Source organism: Gymnoscopelus microlampas, assembly GCF_963454915.1.
Source record: "Gymnoscopelus microlampas genome assembly, chromosome: 6".
NCBI lineage: Eukaryota > Metazoa > Chordata > Actinopteri > Myctophiformes > Myctophidae > Gymnoscopelus > Gymnoscopelus microlampas.
The window spans coordinates 18325404-18352627 of NC_139943.1; the positions used below are offsets into that span (position 1 = coordinate 18325404).

At 41.6% G+C, this 27224-nt stretch overlaps 1 protein-coding gene across 1 annotated transcript in view; it reads right to left on the reverse strand.

Annotated features, from left to right (window-relative positions):
• Positions 1 to 479: 479 nt before the first annotated feature.
• The window catches only part of snx33 (sorting nexin 33), a 36873-nt gene continuing 10128 nt past the window's right edge, over positions 480 to 27224 (reverse strand). Inside the window, exon 2 of the mRNA XM_084059296.1 lies at positions 480 to 5543. Within this exon, the coding sequence (XP_083915422.1) occupies positions 5290 to 5543 (254 nt within the window). The 3' untranslated portion in view covers positions 480 to 5289. The remainder of the gene's footprint in view (positions 5544 to 27224) is intronic.

Genomic DNA, 27224 nt, shown 5'->3' on the forward strand with positions numbered 1-27224 from the left:
TTACTCATACAAATGTTGTCCAAACATCATGCAAATCGGTACAGATGTAGAATGGTTCTGTCCGATTTTTCGTATTCCATCCTGGTTAGCGAATTCCGAACATTGCTGGCCCACAATAACCTACCTGACCTGGCGGAGACCTGTGCTCCGAGGAGCACTTTTTCTAGTTTTTTGATTTTGATATGTTGATGAATTGAATACATAGGACCTCAATGGAAAGGACTTTTTTGTGTTATCCTTTTAGACCAAGTGTATGACATGTCGTATGATGTACTCGTGCTGTTTGAATTTCCATCTAATAAAGTATTCAATCATTCAAACCAATATATATAATCTATTGTTTACACCTTCATTCATATGAACTGGATTTATTTCCCAGGTATCCAACACTGATGCCCTTTCACATACATTGTACTCGCTATAATGAGAATCCATTGCAGCAGAAACATTTAACACAAACATGTATACAAAGATGAGAGTCGAGTCATCATCATCACTTTTATTAAGACTTCAGGTCTCCCCCTCCAAGTATGAAATGACTTAGACTTAAGCTGTACAACATCAGAATCATGTTGCTTCATGAAATGAAGCTCCCCTGTCCCATCCTCCCCAGTTCCACACATCCATGTTAAACAACAGTCATCTATGTGAAATAACTTCTTCCGTGTCTGTCATACAGCTTTGGAACACATCAACGTGCAGAGAGGAAGGCGTTGTTACAATCCTTTGTAAATCTTCATGTTGGTCACTGTTGAGAGCACATGTTTACAATGTACGATACATTGTCAAATGGACAATAATCGGACTTGACTTGATAAAGCCAAAGGATCAGAAACTGGGGTAAAAATGAGATCTCCCGGTGCTGCCAGAAGGGTTGTTGCTACAGAAGTGGATAGTTTATGGTTTGGTTGCGGTTTATGGTATGATTCATTCTTATAAGAAATTAACCCTTGCCATGACCTTGTTTATTTAAAACACATGAAATGTAGTCAACTGCTGTTGGTCTTTGCGGTGCAGATTAGACACAAACTATTGGCAGTCATGATCATTGGCTTTGCTGTTGTTAAACAAGGTTGAATTGTTCTTTTGTTAGTCCCTGTATATTGCTTGCATGTCTTTTGCCCCCTAACATGTTCTGTCATCATGGAATGGTACTGTCTCAAAATGTCTTCACAATTTCCTCAGGGTCGGAACAGTCTGAATTCAGAAACAATAAAGCAAACTGTTTTTCTTTAACATTCACCATCATTGAACAGGGTAAACATGGAAACCGATTGTAAAGTGATTCTTTGGTCTAGGACAGTGGTTCCCAAACTTTTTAGCTCAAGACCAAAAAGAGAAATGTTATGTCTCCCCGGGACCCAAAGTAGTGAGAATTGAGAATCTACAAACTCACAACACATCGTGCCTTGTGAGCTTGTAGATCTGCTATTTTTAACTACTTCTTTAAAAGACAAAAAGTAATTTCTTTGATTTTATTCATTTCTTTTGAAAAGAAAATTGACTTTTTTATTTATGATTTGTTTTTTTGCTTTTTATAGGAAACAAAAGAAAAGGAATATTTACTTCCAAAAATGGGTCCCGCCCCACTGTTTTGGGAAACTGGTCTAGGAGCCGCAAACTGTGATGCCAACTAAAACAAGCTCATGTCCCACAAATAGAGCTAAAGGGTTAAAGGACCGTGAGGCTGGGGATGTGGACTGGGCAGTGGTGAACACTCATGTATGACTCACACACAGTCCCACCATTTGTTTACTCAGAACTGGTCTGGGAATGAATTTGTTGCACGCAAAAACTACATTGTGGTTCGAACTTGCAGTCAGTTGACCAAGACTTACAACACGATTAAGTTAAATTGACCCTTTTCAATTAGACATGAAAATTACATGGATTGTTGAGAGTACTGTAAAGAGGGTCGCCTGACTAAGAGGTGTACTGTTGTTCCCAGCCACTCTTTTGCAACTTGAACTCCATACTGTTGGTTCACTGCAAGGTGATGGAGAAATGTCTTGTGTATTGTGTGGTTTCACTTAGCCCCCTGGATATTGTGTCATCTACTGTACATGTATATGCCTAAAATGTTATATTTCTTATCCGACTGTTCATCCTACGTTTTCCTAGAATACAAACACTCTTCAATCAAACGTATCACTATATCCATATCAGTCACCAATACAAAAAAAACCTGCTGGAACAGCATTCATGTATTTTGCCGTAAGGGAAAAAAGAAGCATGCCAGGTTAGCAGAGCATTAAACACAGCCTGACAACACTTCCTGGGGTAATGCTTCTCAGTACAAAGCTGCAGGCAACACATAAACCTTCTGAGGTTGACACCAGTCTAAAGATAGTCGCCATCTAGCCACAAAGTCCCAGTGAAACGTTCTGCTCTTATTAAAATGGAATGAGTCAATGTTAGTGGAACAGATATTCTTTGGTCATAAACAGAATGAGCAAAATGATACGCTCCGTTTATAAAATCATACTGGCTCAATTCACACGGAAAGATTCATTACATCAGGAGTTTCAACATTAATGACATTTGGAGGTTTCATTCCAAAATGAAATATCCAGCACAAGAACCATCCCCAAGAAACTATTATTTTCAAGATTACGCAAAAATGTCTAACAGGATTACTGGCTTGAGTGTTTAACTCACTAAAGAAGAGTTAAGACTATTGTTTTATGGATGGTGGATTGCTAAGATTTCTGAGTAGTGAGATGTTACATACTGTAGTTTTCTTGTAGAAAATAAATATCTATTGCTTTTTTCTCCAAATAGATATGTTTAATAATGCGAAGAGGACTTTCCAGGCACTCAAAAAGTGAAAAAGGAAGGAATACGTACATTTAATTGATACATTTTGGAGTGAAACCATTTATCTCCAACATAAGTTATGTCAATATTATTACGACTACGTTTGCGTGCAGCCTAGTCATCTGTTAATGTGACTATTTTGCTCTGATTACACATGAACAGCCTCACTCATATAAACTGATTGAATCTCTGCGTGCAAGTGGATGTGGTTTGATGACTCATACAACCAGTTGATCCAGTTCACCAGACAAGACTAGTTTCCATTTGAGTAGACAATATAATTGCAGAATTTCAACATAGTAACTTTGTTTGCAGTACACCAAAGAGAATAAATCAACACACACACGCACGCACACGCAAGCGCGCACACACACACACACACACACACACACACGCACACACATAAAAACTTGTGCAAACTTGTCTGTGGGTATAATCCATGTCTCACTAGTATTAACAGAGCATACTGCAGGGCTAATGCAAAAGGCTCATTTAGAAACCTCAACCAACGCTGTCCAACAACACACCAACAGCAGGAACTACATTCTGGTTGCTTTGAGAGGTCACAGGTCATGATTAGGGTTTAGATTTCACATCAACATGAATGACATCCATAAATGCACCTGTGTGATATACTACCCAGTTCTAGTGGTGGTGGCAGTGGCTCAGGAGGTAGAGTGGTCGACTGGGAATCACAAGGTTCCTGGTTGGATCCTGGCTCCTCCTGGCATCAGGTCAAAGTGTCCTTGAGCAAGACACTGACTGAACCCCTAACTGCTCCTTGGGTGCTGTTCAGTAGCTGCCCACTGCTCCTTATGATGGGTAAAATTCTGAAGACAATTTCCTGTATGTGCAAAACTTTCTTGGCCAATGAATCTTCCTGTACGTTCTGTACCAACAATCTTCTAAAGCTACAGTATATATAAACAGAGGTTTCATACACTGCTCTATTGGCTTTGTGGGACAGGTTTATACACTTAGCTGCTTGAAGGCACTTGGCTGATTTAGAAACCACAGGAAAATGAAATTATTGCTGAATGACATTACATCAGTACATTTTTCTACTCTGTGCGGTGCAAAGCTCAGACAGGCACAGCCCTGGTTCATATGAGCAGAGAACAGGAAGTGGAAAAGACGTTAAGGTTGGTAATACAGTGAACACCTGAGCAAGGAAAAGTCCTGGGCAAAGACCAAAGAGGATCGGTTCATAGTAAAAGAATCTGGGCCGATTTCAACCCACTTTTCCTTTTAAAGGTTTATTTGTTTCAAGCATAAATGGGACCAGTTCACTTTTAATCTGTTCAAATTCTTTGAAATCTTTGTTCTCTGTTCAACTGAGTTCATCTCAGTTAAATTCAGGGTAGCGTAATGTACAAGACAATTCAAACAACTAAACAGACAAAATAGGAATGAAGGAAAACAAAAAACTGGTTGATGATAATTGCTGTGCAGATGTGATTTTCCTTTATGAACTGACCATATTGGAAATATTAGTAAACTCACACCCAAGGAGGGGCCAAAGTGCATGATGCCAGAAAGAAGAGGGGGGTTTCAGGAAGAAGAAACCCGTACATGGCTTTTCATCATTGTTACACTACAGAAAGGTAAACTAGAGATCCGCTAAGACTCTATGGTCGCATTTTAATCAAACCTCTTAAATAAACTGTCCCCTTTATGCAAAATGAACAACAGGTCCTAATGTAGACAAAGTGATGTTCTGTGGATTTCAGACATGTCCGCATACAGTAGGTCTGTTAGAATGAAGATGTTATGACTGAGTTCTTCAAAGCCCAGGACTGCTACACACAGAGAAACGGATAGCCTCACTAGTTTTTCCATGAATGAATTAAAGAACAAAATCCTCTTGATGGATGGTTGGTAGGTTGTAGAACTCTCCCCTGTTCTCTTCTGATATTTGGTGGCAGGTTGGCTTAGTGGATAGAGAGACACTGCTTCCTGGAAGCAGTAGCTCACAGTTTAAATCCCTTTACAGCTAATACATGTCCATCAACAGCTCTATGTCCATCCCTGTGTCCTTGAGTAAGCCTTCCAGCTGACTAACATTCTGTGGACAAGATAATCAGCAAAACATCTAAAAAGTACAATGGTACTTCTCTTTTGGCATCTGGGTAGGTGGCTATATTGGAACCCAAATCCTTGGATCCGTCAAAATGAATGACAACTCCACAAAGAGCGCCAGGTAGGTAGCCATGTTTAAAGTCCCACCTCCGCATTAGGCAGGCATGTTGGTGTAAATCTTTTGGCTTCACCCCTCAGTTGAAGCAACACTAATTCAACCACCCAGACCCAAGGCTTGGAAGTCAAGTCGTGGTCTGGAAACAAGCGTCAATGTTGAACGCTCGTGGTCACATGGTGCTGACGAGTGGAGGGGTTATGTAAGGTGGTCTACCCAATGGCCGACAGATGTTGCCTCGGTCCTTGACTTGTCCCTTGCATGGATCCACGGTGGTGTTACAGGCTGTCGTACATCCTCAGTGTGCGCTCCAGCTGCTGCACAATGCGCTGGTAGAATGCAATCTGCTCCTTGATGTAAGCCTGCATCATGTCCCTGAAGTCCACCTCTCGTCTGCAGTGAAAGTGGCTCATCTCGGCCTGCAGGGCAAAGCCCACCGTCCTGCAACGCTTCCTAATGCCATCTGCCTCGTTCTGATCCATCTTCCCCTCATCGCTCATCCTCTGGCTCTCCTTCACTTTTGCAAACGCACCTGGAGGAGAGGGGGAACGAAAAAGATGAAACACTTTGTTAGCCAAGACGTTAATAGATATCATAAATCAATAAATAGAGCCACAGAGTGTGGTTCTTTTTTTCTATTTAATTTGGCATTACCAGCATGTCATTAATCAACCTGGTGTGCACTTTCTCCAAACTAGTAGCAGGTTCTTTTGTGCTTTATTGTTCTGTGAACCACCTTCCTTTGTTCATTTCTTAATCTCCGGGAGTCGATTCTTGCATTTGGCCCTGTGGGTCCACAGCTAATCTTGCATACTACGGTGCAGTCAGCCTCATTTATTGTGCATGCTGCCAGCAGGCCAAGGAACTCAATTACTGAATATGTTTTTCAAATTGTTCAATGACAACTACAGTATGTTATTTTTGTGACTTAATAACTGCAGAGCAATCCCTCAGTCAGTACCTCCAGGCTATGGGATACGTGACATACAGAAATCTGAGAGAAAGATGGAGAAAGGTAGAAAATGAATGTGTATGAGAGAGACAGGGAGGAATGGCTGTGTTGCCTGTCTATAACAGGACAGTAGCATGACATTTTCTTATTCCTGTTTTAGTTGCTGTGGATACCAATTACCAACCCCATAATACCAGTTTAAGAACACCACATTCCCTCAGAGTACAATGACATCACAGTCTATAACATCACTGTCCCAGTGGAGGGGCAGGGCAGGTTCATTCCTGCCACTAGGCAGCATTTCAACAGTATCTATCTGAGCTCTTAAAAAAGGTCAATGGCCCACTCAAATGTGCATGTAATTATCTTTAACACGGTTCACAACATTGCTGCTTTTTAATATTTTTTTCCTCTAAACTAAATCAAAATTAAATCAAGTGAACCATTTTAATAATGAATGGCCGTTATCAAAGGCTAACTCATTGTGAAAATATCTTTCCTGTATAATAGGTCACTGTTCTGTGCCAGTGAGAACAGCAGGCGCATGTGAGACGCTGAGGTGAGGTGATGCTTCCAGTAAGTTTCGGGTCTTAACGAGCTAAACAAGAGACTTAATGGAGCCCATGTAACAATTCTTCTGTGTGCTTGATTTGCTTTTATTATGTAGACAACTTTGAAACTAAGACAAACTGCTATGAAAATGTTATTGTGTTGATGTCATTGTGATGTCATCCTTGTCTGTAAGTATATCACCTTTATCTGTGACATATTCATCTCACTGCTTCTTTTATATATGTATATATATATATATGTGTGTGTGTGTGTGTGTGTGTGTGTGTGTGTGTGTGTGTGTGTGTGTGTGTGTGTGTGTGTGTGTGTGTGTGTGTGAAAAGAAACTTTGGAACTTTGAAACAAACCCTGCTGAAAGCATCTGCTAATTCACTTAACCATATTTGCTTTAAAATGAGCGATTTTCAAAATGATTTAAAAATAGCCGACCAAGCTCCCGACGCGTCACAATGCTTTGTGAGCTTGTAGATCGGTTATTTTTTTTGAATAGCTGAAGTCCAAAATAGGGCTTAAGTGGTTAAACAGGCTTACGGAGGAAGGCAGCGCGGTGCCCTGGATTTGTGTATGGAATTCCTGGGCAATAAAGTGTTGAGGAAGGCATGTAGGGCACTTCCAGCAGGCTGCAGAATGTGTGATCCATACAGTCTGTGGTACAGCTGACCTACATTCTCCTCTGCTGTTTTCCACATGAGAGAAGAGTGTGCATCACCACAGAGCATGTCTGACTCTGGCAGACAAAAAAAAAACACAAGGAAGGGGGTGTGCTGGTGGGTACGGGTAAGGTTTTGGTTAGAGAGAGAGATTGTGCGTGTGCATGTGTGTGCGTGCGTGCGGAGGGCCTGATCATTATTTCCAGATCAGCCAATTCTGAAGACTTAAGATGCTCGTTAATTCCTCATTTTAATTCTCTCCTCTCGCTTTAGTACTGAACACAGAAGTACCAATGGTCAAATTAATCACGTGCCAAACTATAGAAAATATATATAGAGAGTCTATAGAGTCTATAGAGTCTAAAATGCTTGTTTTACACTTTGTTGTATGCCGGTGTCACGTGCCGAAGATAGCAGATCTGCAAGTTTGTAAATGAGCTGTGAGCTTGTCTATTTTCCGCTGCTGTATTTGTACATACGACACCATCATACGACAGAGTATGAATTGAGCATAATGCAAACACATTGTCAGCCCCATCAAGGCTGCAGGAGCCAAACACTTGAACCAATCTGTATACAAACAGCCACTGGTCAATGTGGCTCCTGCAGCTGAACAGAACCACAGTGATTTACAGCCAATGACCCGAGCTAACATTGGATGTGTTTATCTGTCGTTAACAGACAGAGCAGATCACTGTGTCACATGAGTGAATGGACAGCTAGCTACTGTGGTTGGACCGGAGAGGAGAGGGGAGGGGAGGAGAGGAGAGGACAGGAGAGGAGAAGAGAGGGGAAGAGAGGACAGGACAGGAGAGGAGAGGGGAAGAGAGGACAGGAGAGGAGGGGAGAGGCATGAGTTGGAATAAACAACATTTTAAATGGTAACGGGAGAGAGAAAGAAAGAGCTAGGGACAAAGAGAAAAACGTTAGAGGTAAAGACATTTGGACAGAGAAAGAGAGAGAGAGAGAGAAAGAGAGAGAGAGAGAGAGAGAGAGAGAGAGAGAGAGAGACAGGCAGAGAGAGTGAGAGAGAGAGAGAGAGAGAGAGACAGACAGACTGACAGACAGAGAGAGACAGAGACAGAGATAGATACAGAGAGAGACAGAGACAGAGATTGAGTGGGGGCAGTTTCAGGAATCTGCTACATTCTTCATTCACTCCCACAGTGCTCCTTTCAGGGGGTCAAGGGTCACGGAGGGAACCAGTTAGAGAAGCAGCAGCTCCTCTCTCTCATCTCTGATCTAAGACAGGAAGTCCACTTTACTGATAGTCACTGTTTGTTTACTCTACAGCAAACTGGATGTGTGTGTGGGTGGGAGAAGGATGTGTGCGCGCGCGCACGTGTGTGTTCTTTTGTCTTTTTCCGTACACTGGAAAGTACTGAGTGTTAATCTTACGCCTGAGAGTGCACATATGGAACCAAAGACATTTGGTTCCATATGTACATTCTCAGGATTCAATTTGTAAATATAAACACTGCGTCGCTCTGCACACACACAGACAGGTAGGTGTCTTGCGTACCTTTTTCTGAGCTTGTGTATTGTCTCTTGTCTGTGTCTTGTCTGTTGTTCTTGACCTTTCCCAAACCCCTCAGGGCATGTCTCTCTTAAGCAAACACCCACCACTCTCCATGGAGAAATCCTCCTAGAACCCAGCCCGTTCCAGTTCCCAAACTTTATTATTACAGTGTTGTTGTTTTATATATATATTTTTAGAATGAGTCCATCTAAAGTTAGTCCATCTAGCAGCACTGGGACCAATCCTCTGATGCACAGCTCATTTGGTCCAGAGATGGGGTAGGTTTTTACAAAAGTCAAATTCAAGCACTTCAAAGCGCATTGTTTTCTCACCGGCTTCGGATGCTGTCAATGCACTGAATGGGACATTATCACGTTTAATCAGACTATTGATTGGTCTAAGTAGGTGAGATACTGACCTACCAACGGGGCTCAGTAGGTGTTTTGTTGTTATTCTGTGGGTTGATGAAAGTTGGGGCAAACGCTCACCCCAAAACATGATTTACGATTCTGTGTCTATCGATATAACTCGGACGGTGCTGAGTTGACTCAAGCGAACTTTGCAACGTTCGGCCCGGCAACTCACTCACTTTAGCTCGCTCGGTGGTACTTAGACCAATGAATAGTCTGATTAAACGTGGGTAGGTCAGTATCTCACCTACTTAGACCAATTAATAGTCTGATTAAACGTGATAATGTCCCATTCAGTGCATTGACAGCATCTGAAATGGGTGGTTTTCTCCAGCACCTCAGTTTCAGTAAGGTCATCATCCAATTCAGACACCACACCCATCTGATTATGTATTATTACTAGAGGTTCGGTTTGCTGTTTACTTGGCCGCCAGGTTGGATACGTCAAAAAACAAGCACTGCAGATTGATATGATCCAGGTGCTAAGTCTCCGTCTACAGCAACAGTCTGTTCTTCATACCAACAGTGTGTTTAGTCATACCAACGGTCTGTTCTTCATACGAACAGTATGTTCTTCATTGCAATGGTCTGTTCTTCATACCAAATATCTTTTCTTCATAGCAGAAGTCTGCTATGAAGAACAGACGCTGTTCTTGATGGAATTCGATTGACCAGTCAGAATCGTCAGAACCTGATGTGAATGTTTAGCCACTGAGCTCCTATTTCCCCTCAGCCAATATCCTGCACTCCCTTCTACCTGAGGCTAAGACTCTGATTACCCTAGCCTGGGATCAATACCATTTTCGGGTTTCTGATCCGGTCAGAGCGGAAATAACCGGAACCACCGGTGCCGTGCACCTCCAAATGATTCCCCTCATTTAAAATGTGTTTAGTTTGGTATAATCATTTCATTTATTTTTTGCTATGATAATCGTTTTGTGTGTCCATCTTTTATTCTAACTTGTAGCGCAACTAGTGAGACTAAACAAATTGATTCGCATTGTGTGGGGAACAAAAACAATGCGACGCCAACCGGATCACACAGCTCAGTTTAGAACGAATACCAGGCTTTCCTCCGTGGTGGAAAGTCTGGTGACGCAAGGTTAGATTGCCCTGAGTGCTGTCACCTGTGAGGACCAGCTAAACCTGGTTGGGTGACAAGCTCCTGAGACTATAAAGACTGTGTTTTTCTGCTGGGTCATAAGTTGTGTGTCAGATTCTCTGTCATGTTGCCAGTGTTATGAGTTCAGTTATTGTATTAGTTACCAGAGTGTTTCTGTAAATTGTATCATTGTTAATCTGTGTTCTTAAGTTTGTGATCCTCATCTCCTGCGTTTGTCTGAGTTCCTGCACTTGGATACAACACCTTCTGTTCCTGAAACAAATGGTACACTTGTACACTCCCTGTGTTAAACTAACACTCACTTAGGGGTATCTTGGTAGCTCACACCAAATGCTTTAAGTGCAGTAAAGTTTCCAACTTTTCATGTGAGTTTCACACTGAACCCTCAAGGCCAGATGAGTGAAGTTTCCTGTTCCTGGAAGACAATACAATACATGACTGTAAATCCAATTAATCTTAAACATATTACAGCTGTAGTACAATCATTTAAGCACATAATCATATCAGTGGAATGCAGGGGGAGGGGGGCTGTTATGCGAAATTTGGCGGTCACAAAGGAATGCGTGTGTGTGTGTGTGTGTGTGTGTGTGTGTGTGTGTGTGTGTGTGTGTGTGTGTGTGTGTGTGTGTGTGTGTGTGTGTGTGTGTGTGTGTGTGTGTGTGTGTGTGTGTGTGTGTGCGTGCGTGCGTGCGTGCGTGCGTGCGTGCGTGCGTGCGTGCGTGCGTGCGTGCGTGCGTGCGTGCGAGAGGTCCTGTGTCCACGCCTCATTGTTCTGATGCAAAACTAGCCTAATGAAATCATTCTGTGTGTTTAACTCGTCAGTACATAAAACTTCAGTCATGCTCTGCTAAGGGGAGGGAGGCCCAGTGGCCACAAGGCAAATTTGTTCTCAAATATACCAAAATAGTTTGTTTTTGAGGAATGGCAAAAAACTGTTTACAGCGATGGACATGTACATTTAATAAAAATCTTCTAACATGTTCACCATGCGACATGTTGTGAGCATGTACTGTATGGTAGATCGACTTTGTTTGAAGGTTTCTTAATGTGGCTTAATTATACTTACAAAGCAGGACACTTTAGCTACTGCTGATACCGTCTTTAAAAAAAAGGTAAAATAATTGCCAATGTATCAGTAGCACATATTTGTCTGGCTTTACAAGATTATCCTACTGGCTACAAGAGTGGGTCTGTGACTGGAGAGTCACCAGTTCAAATCCAGACTGTGGAAATGGGTTGGCAAAGCATCCATCCCCAACGATGTTGGAGGACTAGCTAAACATTGAAGAATAGAAGAAGACCATGGTTGTACTGGCCTGTGCTGTCCCAGATGTAAATGTATGTATGCGTGTCAAGCAAGGTGAACTCTAATGGTTAAAACACCTGACATCCTGTGGTCTCTAAAATAAACATGCTGCTGTCCCACTGTATCTCACTATTAACCCATTAAGACCTGAGGGACAATTCTACAAATGCCTTTAAACAAATTTCAAACACTTTCAAGATTTTTCAAAAATGTAAAAAAAATAGCAGATATACAAGATCGCAGCGTGGCACAAAGTGACGCGCTGTGAGCTTGTCGATCTGCTATTTTTCAATAGCCAACTCTAAAATCTAAAATGACACAGATGCTTTCCCGGTTTAATGGTAAATCTGTGTTTTCACATTTTCACGTCACCTCTCTTATCATTAAACAGGTTTCTTTTTCCAATTATTTCGGTGGGAGGAATCTGGTCATGTCGGGGACAGAGGAGTGCTTGTTTTGTTTCACTCAACATCCTGCCTATGTGCAATTTTGAGAAAATGTTCTAACCTATTCTGTCCATCATTGATAAGGAATGTCTGCCTGCATGTTGGAGTAAACATGTCTGAGCTGTAATGGTTGCTCATGTACTGTGTATGGTGTAATAGTGGATATATGCGTGCAAAGTCCAATGACATGTCCGAGTAAACGTATTTTTGGGCTTGTTTGTATGTCATGGGCATGAAATCCATTGTGCATGCTTACATGTTTGAGTTAACGGCTATGCACATCGTTATGCATCGATGCATCTGGCACTGTGTTTTGTGTGTGTGTGTGTGTGTGTGTGTGTGTGTGTGTGTGTGTGTGTGTGTGTAGGGGTAATCTTCCATACTGCAGCAGTCATGTGATCCAACAGCATTCCATAGGGTTGATCAGTACAGTAAGGTGTGTGTTGGTGTGTCTGTACTTGATCAGTACAGTAGGTGTGTGTGCTGTCACGATCATGACATTTTACTCGACGATTAACTGTCATACAAATAATTGCGGTTAACGATGTAATTGTATTTTTGGCATTGAACATGGGAACAAATAAATAAACATAACATTTCTGTTTGGCTTTTAGGCAGGTAAACAAACATTCCATACGGCAGAAGTGACAAATAACGTAAATATACAGAGAAATTAATGAATTATTTTATAATTGTATTTCTTTCAAAATATTAGAAAAATAGTGGAAATAGCCAATCTACATGCTCACAATACATCGCGAGACATTGTGAGCTTGTAGATCTTGTAGATTTCCTTTACTTTTGGAAAATGTTTGAAAATGTATTTTTCAACACAGAAGTTATTATGACGAGTATGCAAAATAATTGCGATTCTATCAAATAATTCCCATTAGGCGATTATGTAATAATTGTGACAGGCCTAGAGGTGTAAAAAAAAAAAAAAAAAAAAAGTAGTGAGAATCGCAGCACTCCAAAACATGTAAATGCAAGGCATTGACTCAGATGCACATTCTGTTATTATGCTACATCAGGCTGACACATTTCGTCCAGATCTCCTTCATCACAGCATAGTGACTTGACTATGCTCTGATAAAATCTCCGGCCAAAACACATCAGCCTGATAAAACATTATGTGCATCTGAGTCAATGCCTTGCATTTTTATTTGAATGCTGCTATTCCCACTTTTCGTGGTATTTTAAACTTTGTGCTGTTTGTAGCTGAGCACCCATGGGGAAGCCAGAGAAAGTGCACCTGCTGCTCCACATCCAGCCATGTGTGTTGGTGTGTCTGTACTGTATACAGTTGCAGTGCTGGTCAGGACAGTAAGGTCGGGCTGCAACTATCGGTTATCTTCTCAGCGGTTATTTTATCGATTCCTTTTTTGATTAATCGAATGATTGAAAAGCACAATCAACAAATCACATTCTTTTATACTTTGTTGTGGAATAGTGGAAATAGCAGCATACAGTATGTGTGTGCAACTCTGTGTGTAAGGGTGTGATGTGACTGTGTGTTCACATAGGACTAGGTATGTGCGTGCGTGCGTGCATGCGTGCGTGCGCTCGCGAGTGTGTGTGTGTGTGTGTGTGCTGATCTTTAATGTGTGAATTATAACAGCCCTAGTAGTATTCTACAGCCAGGCCACTGCCTTTATTGTTCTGATGCCAAGCTTTTCAAAACAGACTTACATATATACTTATTAAAAGCATGGTTAAATAAATAGCTATATGGCCTAGACCGCTGGCGTAGCGGTCCGGGCACCTAGGCTATATATAATGTAGCCTGACAGTGTGTCGCGGGTTCGAGTCCCCATCCCAACGGCCTTTTCTGCGTATCGCTCCCCATCTCTCTCTCCCCATTTCCTGTCAGCCTACTGTCCTATCTATAATAAAGGCATTAAAAATAGATTGCTATATTATATATTTTACACATAATAGTTTTACCGAGAGCATTATAGAACAGCAGACGCTGTAGAGAAAGCTGCAGTTGCTAGATAATTTCATGACTACAACATTGCTACTATACAGCGAGGAGCATAAGGGTGAGAGTTCCCTTAGATCCTAGAAGCAACATGTAAGAGAAGTGCCATGAGATGACTAGAGGAAAAAGAAACGGTTTTGGCAGGAAGTAGTGGCAGTAAAAACCCTGCTCCTAATCCTAGGTAATGTGCTGCTAATGTTTGGCAAAGTAGCAATCTGCCATCACCTGCTCTGCTATGTACACTCACAGTAACAAGATTATAGAGACCGACTGATGCCAGATGTTTGGTTCCTAATCCCAATTTCAGCGTTTCTTAGCCCACTGATTACCAATGTTTTGACCGATATCAATTGGAAAAACGTACTTTATTAACCACTTTCAACCTGGCATCCCTATTTTTTAAGCAGATCTACAAGCTCGCTTGTAGATAGGCTATGTTTGAAAGCTTTTGAATAGGGCTTAATTATACTAAAAATTGGGACACATGGGCTACATGACTGCTAATACCGAACATCATGTAAAAACAAGAAATGACTAAAGTCATAATATAGCCGCTAGCGGCAGGCTTTTTTTGCCCCAATCTGCCGTTGAGAAATTAAAAAAAAAAAAAAAACTTTTTTGAAAAAATATATGTCCTTTTGAATATGATTTGACATTCATATTATTAGCAGCTGTATTGTGTGTGTGCCCCCCCCCCCCCAACTACTCAAGTTAAAGTATCAATACTGCAATGTAGAAGAACTCTGCCAAAAAATGGCATACCTCAATATGACATTTTGCGGCTATATTATGACTGTGTCATGTCTTGTTTTTTTATAGTGCTGTAACATGTTAAGGCCTAATCACTGTCATTCAAGCATAAATGTCTTAACATTAAAATAAAAATAAGTAACTGGTATAGGACTAGCCTACCTATTGTGGTACAAAACAAGTCCTTCTGTAGTGAATTACAACATTAGGATTGTGCAGAATTCAAGAAGCTTTATTTGTTACTGACTCATAAAGATACAAGCAGCGAAATGTTGTTGGAACTTGTACCACAGATGGTTCTACATATAATTGATATAATGAAGAGAAGAAAATATTAAGCAAGAAAATAGAATGGACAATAATAACAAAATAAAAATAGCCTACAGATATATACAGTTTTAGGAATACTCTGGGACTTGTCTTAGACAGGCATGTCATCAGTGGTGTAAAGTAACTACATGTACTCAAGTACTGTATTTAAGTACAATTTTGAGGTATTTTTCACTTTACTGTTGTATTTCCAGTTTTCAGTAGGCCTACTTGTACTTCTACTCCACTACATCTCAGAGGCAGCTACTTTTACTCCACTACAATTATTTGAAAACTTGAGTTACTAGTTACTTTGCAGATATAAATTATTACATTATAAAACATACATTAACCACTTTAGCCCTATTTTATACCAAGGCTATTTGAAAATAGCTGATCTACAAGCTCACAACGTGTCGCATCGCGACGCGTTGTGAGCTTGTAGATCTGCTATATATATATAGGCACTTACATCTGAACTCCAGATGTCGGTCGTGAAACGAATTGCTTCTGCACTGTCCACATATGCCGTCAGAAAACCTCGCACTTCTTTGTGAATCTGCGGGATGGCTGTGTCAGTAATATAACTGCGGCTGGCCAGAACGTAGCGAGGCTCTAGGTGCTCTATTAAGCGTTGAAATCCGACATTATTTACCACAGACAGTGGCTGGTCATCCAGCACTATAAACTGGGCAATGTGTTCTGTTATTTCTTTTGCCTTCTTGCTCTCTCTTGAGAGTTTTTCACGCTTTTCAAATGTCTCTGGCAACGTTGGTTGTTGGGGGCCAGCGTGTCGTCGCCTTTTCTTTTCTGTAGCTTTTTCATATTCCAAATATAGGGCTTTATGGTGTTGTTTAAGATGGTTAATAAGGTTGGTCGTGTTGTACCGTGTACCGACGTTGCCACCGCGTGGGATGTCTTTTAGACATGACTTGCACTGGGCTGTTGGGTCCGTTTGGGCTTTTAACCCGAAAAACTCCCACACGGCTGACATCGCTGCTTTCTTTCTGCTCGTACTGAAGTTCTGCTAAATACTACATGGGCCAGAGCTAGCCTCCAGTCGTGCTAATAGCAAACACCGGTGCGCTGCTAGTGTTGCCAAATTTTGTGAGAGAAATAAGCAACCAGGTCTAGGAAAACCTGGGCACAAAACATTTATAAAAAATATTTGAGAACCCCTGGTTTAAACAATAATTACAAAAAAAAGTAAGCAAGCCTAAATAAGCAAATACACGATGAAATGAGTCCCAAAAAACGCAACGCTTAACTACCGATTTTTACAAGCAACTTTACAGAAAAAGAAGCCCAAATTCGCTTATAATAAGCCGACATGGCAACACTGGTTGTAGCCAACGTGCTCCGAGTAGGAAGGATCAAAGTGCTGGAGCGGATTACTGGAATGGAGTGCTTTAATCGCAGCGTTTTATCGGTCATTTGGCTGGAATCCGATCCGATCCACATTTTTTCATTGATAAATCGGAGCGCGGCATCTCTAGTGTGTGTGTGTGTGTGTGTGTGTGTGTGTGTGTGTGTGTGTGTGTGTGTGTGTGTGTGTGTGTGTGTGTGTGTGTGGGGGGGGGGGGGGCTCTCTCCCTCTCTCTGACTCTGCTGCTAATCTCGCGCTCCTGCAAAGGAGGAGAGGCGGGTGCTTTAAAGGAAACTTACTCCCCATTGGCTTAAAGGGGGGGAAGTGTGAAGGACAGCCAGGACAGCCAATGAGACTTAGGTGTCGACCCCTGAGTGCTTAGGTGTCGAAAGTCTACTCAGACTGTCTGTAGAGACGCGCTAGCGCTAGCGTCTAAAAAGTCAAATAATCGGTCTGGCTCTACAAGATTATCCTAATGCTACAAGAGTGGGCCCCAGCCGGGTCACCAAAGACTAAAAAGCAGCCTGAGTGCCTGCTTGGCACTCAGCATCAAGGGTTGGATTGGGGGTAAGACCCTGCGACATACTAACGTCATGTCCAGGGGGATGTACTTGCACATCATCACGCTACAAAAACAGGAGATAGGCTCCAGCCCTATGGGCCACATGGCTCGCCATGGAGCTGGCAAGGCTCTCAATCTACAATGTTGAAGTACTAGCTATAAACATTGAAGAATAGAAGACCATGGTTGTACAACAGTGGCTAACAGTGGTCTGTTTATGAGTGTCAAGCAAGGTCATGCTAACTCTAGTCTAAATAATGACTTAAACACCTGACATCCTGTATTTGGTCTCTCGTTCTGCTTTCTGATGTCATCTCCTATAATTATTGGACGAGACGCAGGCTGACATTCCACATCAAACCAAAGTCATAATCAATCCAGTAAATAAGTCGGTCATAGCGTCTTATTGTCAGTATCAGCTGAGCAACGAGCGCACCTATGCCCTTTACACTTTGCTAGACCCCTGGGAGATGGATTACTTGGCTCACCTACTGTCAGCTCCCAGTACTTATTGTGGTCTTTAGCTACCCAAGCTGTGCTACACATACACTGAGATGGCGGTGCCCGGGAATCGGGACTGAACCCGGAACCATGCCATTCAAAGGCAAGTGCACTACTGTCTGAACCACCCAGGCACTGAATTAATCCAGATCTATGGATTGAATGGTGACATTTTGGATGCATTCCACTAAAGGCCCACCGACAGAGCTGACAACTCAGCAACAGAAAGATTTAAAGGGTCCCTATATCAGCCAACCAGAGAGCTCTATCTCCTCTCCGCCAGCCTGCTGCTGACGATCGAAAGCCGACCATATACGACCGAGCTTGCTCAGTCGGCTTTCGGCGCTTCCCTACAACTTCCGACCCGACACGATAGTGTACCCATCGACCATTCAACAGCAGATTTTTCGGCAACAGATGCTTTCCAACCGCCGCTGACGTTGGTGCGGTGGAGAGCTACCTTAACACCAGAGATCCTGCTTTCATTAGATGGTGAAGAAAAAAAGACAAATGCGGGTTGTATCCACACAGATGAGACCAATGTCTCAGGGCTAGTGTGTGTGTGTGTGTGTGTGTGTGTGTGTGTGTGTGTGTGTGTGTGTGTGTGTGTGTGTGTGTGTGTGTGTGCGTGCGTGCGTGCGTGCGTGCGTGCGTGCGTGCGTGCGTGCGTGCGTGCGTGCGTGCGTGCGTGCGTGCGTGCGTGCGTGCGTGCGTGTGGGGACTGATGTCCGTGTCAAGCACCACATTGAACTGATGACTCTTTCTCTGTCTCTCTCACTTTTCAGCTTTCTCTTTCTGTCTCCCTTTCTTCTTTTCTGTTTGTACACGTCTCTTTTTCTCTTCATCTTTCTTTTTCTTGTTAAAGTATTAGTTTAATTGCCTTTTACTCTGGGAGAGGATGAGGGCACAGGAAGACGAGAAGAGAAGAGAAGAGAAGAGAAGAGAAGAGAAGAGAAGAGAAGAGAAGAGAAGAGAAGAGAAGAGAAGAGAAGAGAAGAGAAGAGAAGAGAAGAGATATTAAGCTGGCATGAAGAAAAAAAGACTAGTGAATCAGCGATACATCTGCCAGAGTTTAAAGTTCTGAATTTAACCTTAGGAAACAATCTGTAAAAGCCCCAACTTTTCTGACGAGTCAGCCCTTTGTGTCAGCATTTACTTAAGCCAATCATGTACAGCGATACTAAAGTAGGCAGCTACAGTTTATATCAGCGCTGGAATGTGTGCACACAGCTTATCGTCTCCATTTTAAATGTCCCTGTTTATTCTTGTTCAAAGAGGATTGTTGCTGTGAGGCACTTTGAGGGAACACCCAAATGAGTTCGGTCAAAGCTCTTATCCCTCATTACCTCAACGACAAGGAATGTCCACACACAGGACATCAGAGAAACACTGTACTTTAAAGACTCTCTATGTAGCATATTAGTGTGTAAATATATGGGAAGATAAACATACTGTATCAGTAGCACAACTGGTCGCTTACGTATAACTCAACTCTTTACACTTATTTTTTTGTCTCCTTAGGTACTCAAAGAAAAAATAACGCACATCCTCTGTTCCTTGGTGCTGAGACAAACTGTAAGAACAGAATCATAAGAACAAAAGCAGGGCTCTCAACTGACTTGTTGAATGGTCCAAAGGTTTTTTATTTGTGACAAACAGCAGATGATCTGCTTTGGACCATTCAACAAGTGAGTTGTGAGCCCCGCTTTTGGTCGCCTTAAGTACTTACACATTATTAGTGTGTGTGTACTCACATGACATTTCATAGGTTAATTCAGGTCGTCGCTGTCAAGTGGAAGCCTTGTATATCCAAATCCACTAGAACTGGAGTTCAGGTGGATACACCGTTTTTTTGTCACAAGCTTGTGTTAATACTTTTCACTGGTTAAATACTTATAAAACTCACAGACAGTCAAAATAGCAAAACTTCCAGATCTATAAGCTCACAAGACGTCATGATGCAACATGTTTTGAGCTTGTAGATCAGCTATTTTTGCTCCTTTTGTGCAACGCACATTATGTACGATGGAAGTAAGGCATTCATTTACAAAGAAAACATAAAAGGTTTCTTGAAATATGGAGATACAAGGTTTCTGCTGGTCAGACACTGTATAGAATTGAGTATGACACCAACAGGGTTAAGGGTTTAATTCCCTGTGTAGCTCAACTGCTGTTTTCTATAGCTTCTTTCACTATTATTAGCTGATACTGCATGACGTCAGGATTTTATGGCATCTGTGCAAACATTGTCGTGGGGGTTTTCTGGCAATCGTTAAGTTCCCAGTAACACAGCAGAACACAATTTAGCTTGTAATCCCTTTTAGACCAAGAAGAAAATTTGAAATACAAATTTCCATACTTGTTTCATTAAACTTATTTTGATGTCCTCATGACGATCCCCTCCTTATACACTGAGGCATAGTAACACTCACCAGAGAAAGCATCAAAGGAACCTCTCAAATACCTTTGTGCCTCAAACACGCAGCTTTGGCCAGCAGTAATTAACCATTCCTCCCAATCTGTATAACAACACTGTAGAACAATTACTTTTGTAATAAACAAATCTATAATCCTAATATTCACTAATGACAAACTGATTTACAGCCATCTGCAGGAACATGCCAGTAAAAAGTATTAGTCCTGTGTCAGCTGTATCCTTGCATGCATATATTCAACACATCATCTGCTGAACAGATGAGTGGTTTTAATTAAGGTTCGTTTTGAACTTTAGAGCGGAAAAGCAAAGGGATCACAAACACTGACTGGAATGTTCATGTCCCTGTACTGAGGAACAACAACACTTGTTAGGAACCACGGCCATTAATCCCACAGGAGGACATCAAATGGGAGCTCAACCTGCACTGGAGAAGTAGGCCTGGCCATGGCAGAGTTTCTGGTGACTGAATCTGCTGACACTTTTATACCTGCTCTAATATCGTCGCTGTGGGCATAAACCTTATGTTATTTTTCCACCCTATTTCGGATGCTGTCAATGCACTGAATGGGACATTATCACGTTGAATCAGACGATTGAATGGTCTAAGTAGGCGAGATACTGACCTACCCGTGTTTCATCAGACCATTGATTGAGTGTAATCAAGAGATACTGACCTACTAACGGAGGTGTTTTGTATAAAGTATAGTTTTGGACCGCGACTGAGGCACGCAGTCTCAAGCGAACTGGAGCCACAAGAGGCACCACCGAGCGAGCTAAAGCTATTACTTTATTGGGTGTAATCAAGTATCTCTTGATTACACCCAGCCTCTCGTGAGCTAAAGCGATTACTTGATTGGGTGTAATCAAGTATCTCTTGATTACACCCAATCAATGGTCTGATGAAACACGGGTAGGTCAGTATCTCGCCTACTTAGACATTCAATCGTCTGATAAAACGTGATAATGTCCCATTCAGTGCATTGATAGCATTCGATGCCGGTCCTATTTTACCTTAAATGTTTCTGCCCGTTGCATGGGCACCGCCCTACTCGAGAATGATGCAAGTCAAGAATGATGCAAGTTGGAAATGGATGCCCCAGCCGGTTATGCAATACCCGTTGTAACTGACGTCAGAGAACCCGTTTACAGAGTACCCGTCTGTGGGATGGAGGTGGGGGCTCCTCAGTGGCAGGTGAGCCAGTAGGGTACAACAGTAGTAACAACACACAGAAATGTGTGTGGGGAGGAATTAATTGGCATAACGACTAAATTGGGGAGAAAAAGGAGGAAAAATGATTAGAAAGAAAAAGAAAAAGAAAGAAAGAAAAAGAAGAAAAAAAGCGGGTAAATTCTGTGCTGGTGGGACTGTTCAATAATAGCTGCAGCCTTGCAACGTGGGCTAAATATTGTTGTTGGCAACACTATTACTATGCTTGGCTACATTTTCTTATATCTTCAACATCATGATACAACACACAGCACATCACAACACATCAAACCTTTCTTCAACTAGTAAAAAGCATGGCGAGGATGTGCCAGTGGTAAAACTCCCTCAAAGACATACGGTCACAGCAGTCAAGGACTGAGGCAACGATGCCAATACACTTCAGTTGATTGCTATGATGTCATAAATTACTGCACACACTACTTTACAGTAGCTAAAAGGCTACACATCAATCATTACCTCACCAACTATGCTAGCCAACTGTCAACCATATAATTATACTTCATGTTTATTTTTTTAATCAGGGACACATAAGGAGACATTATGCACAGGTCTGAGCGGAGATGTCACAGAAAAGACAACTCGGCTCCATTGTGTTTGATGGATGTGGGTGTGGATGCATTGTCAGCGTTATCAGGCAGAGCAGGACAGAAGCCAACAGTAGGAAACATTTGACAGAGCGAGCAAGTGAGTGAGAGAGAGAGAGAGAGAGAGAGAGACTGTCAGACAGACAGAGATCGGAGGGGAGGGAAAGAGAAAGAGCAAAGGGGAGAAGAGAAAAGTAAGATTGTTTGGAAGAAGGTGATACTGGCAGAGAAAGGAAGAGAGAGAGAAGATGGGATAAAGAAGAAAAGAGTCATATGAGAGGGAGGGAGAGATGGTGAATGGGGTGGAAGAAGAGACCAGATGAGATGAGATGGTAGGTGAAAGGAACGGGAGGACTGAGAGAGATGGGAGAGAAGTAAGGAGAGAGGTAATGGACTTGGCTAACCTTACCAGCTTTTAGCCAAATCAGAAGCAAAGTAACTCTACTGGTGCTATAGAGCAGAGAGAGTGCAGAATGACTTGAACTCTGTGTAGAATAACCCCCAGAACAGCCAATTTCATTATCATTCAAAATTGTGATACATACAATTTGTAGCGTCGAGTCGGCAGGGTACAGTCTAAATCACATAGCCTGTACGGACATGGCATGGGATGGTCGCACCGAGGTTGGCTAGTTGGTTGTCGGGGTGTAAGTAAGCCAAATAATCGGTATAATTTAGCTGCTAGTATTACTTGCCACTTGAAAGCATGCTCTCATGAAACAGTTATAGTTAAAACTGAAAAGGTAGTGTACTGGAGAACACTGGATACAGGTAATTTATGGAGTATTTGAGTTCTTAGTAATGACATTTCTTTGCATTTTTGCAGCATAAAATCTGAATGAATTAATCAATTAAACTCTATGACTCACCGACACCTAACAGCAAAAGCAGGTTCATTGTAAATCTATGGAAGATAACATGGCTACACCCGAACTTCCCGAAGAGAGGCTATCGAAGTCCTGCCAAGTTTTCGGCAAAAAAGAAAATAATAATAATATAAATAATATAAAATGGGTGGAAATAATATATATTTTTTTCTTCAGACGGGGTAAGATTCAAAATACAATATGGAGTTAATCACATTTTGAAATAATTCATAAAATCGGACTTTTGAAATGATGCCCAACAAAAAACGAGAGTGTGTTAAAAAAAAGGAAAATGTACTATTCATTAGCTATTCATCCGAGGTATTCAAAAGGAGTGCATGGCCTACGGCAACCACTGATTGGTTGGCGGATATGGTAAAGGTTAGTCCATAAAACACACTCATAGAGGGCAACTGAAAGAAATCCAACAGGAAAATCAGTGTCTTCAACTGTTTTCAGAGACCAGCCAGGGAAAGGGTGGAGTCGACATCTTAGCTCTATGGCCAAACACCGTCCAGCTAGAAGTCATTTAAGAAACTTATGCAACTGATGTTCACTGATCAAATGACAATGACAATGTTGCACAGAACCCGGCAGGAAGGAAGGGAGGGAACAAATAAGGGGGGAAGGAAGGGAGGAAAGAGGGAAGGAATTCAGAGACCAAGAAAAATAAAGAAAGGGAACAAGCAAGCAAATAGGAAGATCTCGAGAAAAAAAAGATGGATCAGTAGTTATTGTCTGGCTGTCAGAGTGTTGATAATTCAGCAACAGTAAAATAAACTCAACTTTGTCTTTCAGGGGGAGAAAACATGGCGTACCATCAGACATCTGTACTCTGCTTCACAGTGTGACAGCACAGCCAGACTTATGTACAACGGGCTGACTTCTGCCTTTCTTTTAGTGTTTTTTTCTCGCACCTTAACTAATGTCCATAGTATATCATGTACAGTATACATCTGCTGCTATGCTCATGTACCTTTATATCTTATCTCAGACCCCCCCCCCCCCCTTATTCTTCTTGTTTCTATGGAAATAACAAAACGATAGAACTTGCACAAAAACAAATTTCACCCTATTTTTTACTTTGTAAATCTGTGATGTGACAATAAAGCTGATTCTGATTCTGATTCTGGCTTACTCTGCCAAGATGGTGTGTGTGTGTGTGTGTGTGTGTGTGTGTGTGTGTGTGTGTGTGTGTGTGTGTGTGTGTGTGTGTGTGTGTGTGTGTTTGTATTACTATACTTGCGAGTACCAAGTATAGTAGAATTTGAAGAATTATACATAGTGAGGACCGTTCTCCTGGTCCTCACAGGACAAATGGTTGTTTTATAGTTAAAAAAACATTATTAGAGATACGTTTACAATTAGAAGGCACTTCTAAACATTCAGGTTAAGATAACACATTTAGAGTTTAGGTTTAGGGATCGGAATTAGAGTTAATCATGATTTATACTTAGTTGCGCGCCATTGTCATGCACCGAAAAATAGCCGATCTATAAGCTCACAACGCGTCGCAGCGCAACGCGTTGTGGGCTTGTAGATCTGCTGTTTTTCGGCTTTAGGCTTACTGTTAAAAATGACAATTATTGTTTTAAATGGCATTCATAACATGGCTGTCCGAAAGTGTTGATGTCCTCACAAGTATAGTAAAACAAACGTGTGTGTGTGTGTGTGCGTGTGTGCGTGCGTGCGTGCGTGCGTGCGTGCGTGCGTGCGTGCGTGCGTGCGTGCGTGCGTGCGTGCGTGCGTGCGTGCGTGCGTGCGTGCGTGTGTGTGTGCGCGTGTGTGTGTGCGCGTGTGTGTGTGCGCGTGTGTGTGTGCGCGTGTGTGTGTGTCATATATGATAGAATGGAGGTTCGGTAAATATATGAGCTGTCATTGGTTTGTGCAAGTTGATAAGCCCTGATTGGCTCTGGACCAAGTGAATGTTGTGCCACTTAGATTGAAATGGTTGTTTATGTTTATAAGCCTGCCAAAGTCACTAAAATATAATATATGTACAAATCGTTACATTTTTTTAACCACTTGAACCCTAGCATCCCTATTCTGCAGAAAACATTCTGAGAAAATGGCAGATCTCACAACATGTCCCAATGCCACACGTTGTGAGCTTGTAGATTGGCTAATTTTTTTATTATTACCATTTTGGGAATGTCAGTAAAAGGCAAAATGTCACTGTTTAAAAATGTTTAAACGTAGTAGGTATGTTATTCTATTTGTACTGTGTGATTATGGTGAGACAAAAACTGAGTGTTTTATAATGCCTGGACAATAAGCCTGGTTGGAATTTTTACAGTTTAATATTGATCCATGAGCAATACATACAGAAATTGAACACATACATACACATATGAACTTACACACACACACACACACCTCTTATGGAAAGGCAAGATAGCCCCCCACTCTGTGTCACGGCTGTTGATACAGAGGTAACTTGGCACTCACATCTGGGCACACACACGCATCTTTCCGTTTTTAAGCGATCACAGCTGCCTGTGGCTGTCTAATGTGTTGCCATATGGGAGACAGCTAACCTCTTGTCCAGATTACAGTGTGGAGGGCCTGCCAGAGCTCTCCCTGGAGGGGAGGCTGGAGTCAACTGGACTTCACTATGGAACACAAGGAGGGGGGGGGGTGCTGCTCTAGTCACAGTAGACAGATGGGCGCAAGCCATGAATGTCTATCTATCTAAATGAATAGCCTACATTTTTGAACTGTATCGTTCACAATTATTCAGAGCTTCAGAGTTTTGCATCCATTTCTGTCACACTTAATTTCTACAACACACATTACTTCGGTTTTGATCCGGAACAGTGGTTCTCAAAGTGGGGTCCAGCAGGGACACTCAGGGTTCCTTGAGGGGGTTCCAAATGGACCCTTACAAGGTCTGTAACTCTGAGAGTGTACAACTAGAACCAATTGTACACAATTGTGCCACTGATCCAGAACACAGCATCAGTCCTCCATGAATGTCTGACTCCGGCACATTTCAGGTCCCTGCAGGACAGGTGACATGCAAGCCAACACCTGGGATTACCTCTTACATAACGGGTTCCCCGGTCAGCGTGATCATGTTTCACATCACTCTGTTCTCTTTTGTACTCGTTCAAATTTCACCTGGTGGTTTTGTCCCGTCGATTAGCAGGACTGCTGTTGTCACGGAAACGTGTGGTTATTCATCGACATTAATTTGAAGAAGGATCTTGTATGTTCAGTGTTCTCTGTTGTGTCACATTTGCTTCCATGTTTTAGAAATCTCAGTATTCCTACAGTCTGTCTGTCTCTCCTACACTGTCTCCCTCTCAATTTAGCTACTGTCTGTCTCTCTTACAGTGAGACAGACTGTAAGTGCTGAATATATTGGATTAATAGTGCATCTCCCTTTAAAAGGAAATAAATTCAAAATAACTCCATTCATTAGAGAAAGACAATAACAACCAATTAGTGAATCGATGCCAGACAGTACCAACAACGTCTCACATCTGTCTCACAAATTGCATCTCTATTCTGCAACAATACTAGTACATTATTCCACCAGCTTTATTCAGATGAGACCACGGTGTCAATAAAGCAAACCAGATGCTCAACACATAGATACGTAGCCTAAGCTAAGGTATACATTAGGTCTTTTCTTTTGGCTAGATAGTATTAATTCATACTTCATCGTTGCTTGATAAAAAAAATTAAAAAAAAATCTGTTCTAAAAAGTCTAAAAGGACATAACTTAAGTGTACCTAGCTATCACCGTGTAGCATTGTGTAGCCATTACTGTGTTACTTTAAAGGTAGGCTTAGGCTACAACTGTAAGTGAATTTTCTTTGATAAAATAAGTGTTATATAGTTCTATATTCCCAAAGTAATTCTTGCTATAGTGTTTGTTCAGATAGTCTCCCAGACTCTCCAGTTCTTTAGTAAACAGAAAATACATTTTCAGGTACCAATTTTGTCCAATCAGGAGAGAGGTCTTATACAGGATACAGGATAAACAAGTGAAATTAGAAGAGATTATATGTGGGTACTCTCTCCTGATTGGATATAATTGGTGAGCCACCTGAAAATGTATTTTCTGTTTACTAAAGAGCTAGAGAGACAGGGACCCTGTTACTGAACAAAATAACACTTAATATCAATGATTACAATCTGAATATAGAGCTTCAACTTTTTTAACAAAAAAAAAACATAGATACAGCTCATATAGGGGTAGTCTATAATAAAGAGGTACCGTATGTGTAGCTACAGTATGTGTGTAGCATAAAGTGTAGCTATCACTATGTAGCATAGCTATCATCACCTGGGCAACGTACAATGAAGTGAAGAGGTACGGTTCAAATATTTCATTCAAGAACACATGGTTGTCATGGAGATCAAGCCTATAACGTTTTAAGCAATGGCAGTGGTGGAAATTAACGCAACGCATTGTGAGGTTGTAGATCTGATCGGCTATTTTTGAATATCCCAAGTATGACATAGGGCTTAAGTGGTTAATTATCAATAATTGTAGTTCAATAACATGATATATATGATTCTTAAAAGGCCATTCTGCATAATGAGACATTCTACTTGTGGTACTTAAGTATATTTTGATGTCAATAGTCAATACTTTTCTACTTCTAGTCATGTACAATTTTTAATATAGGCCTTTTACAGTTT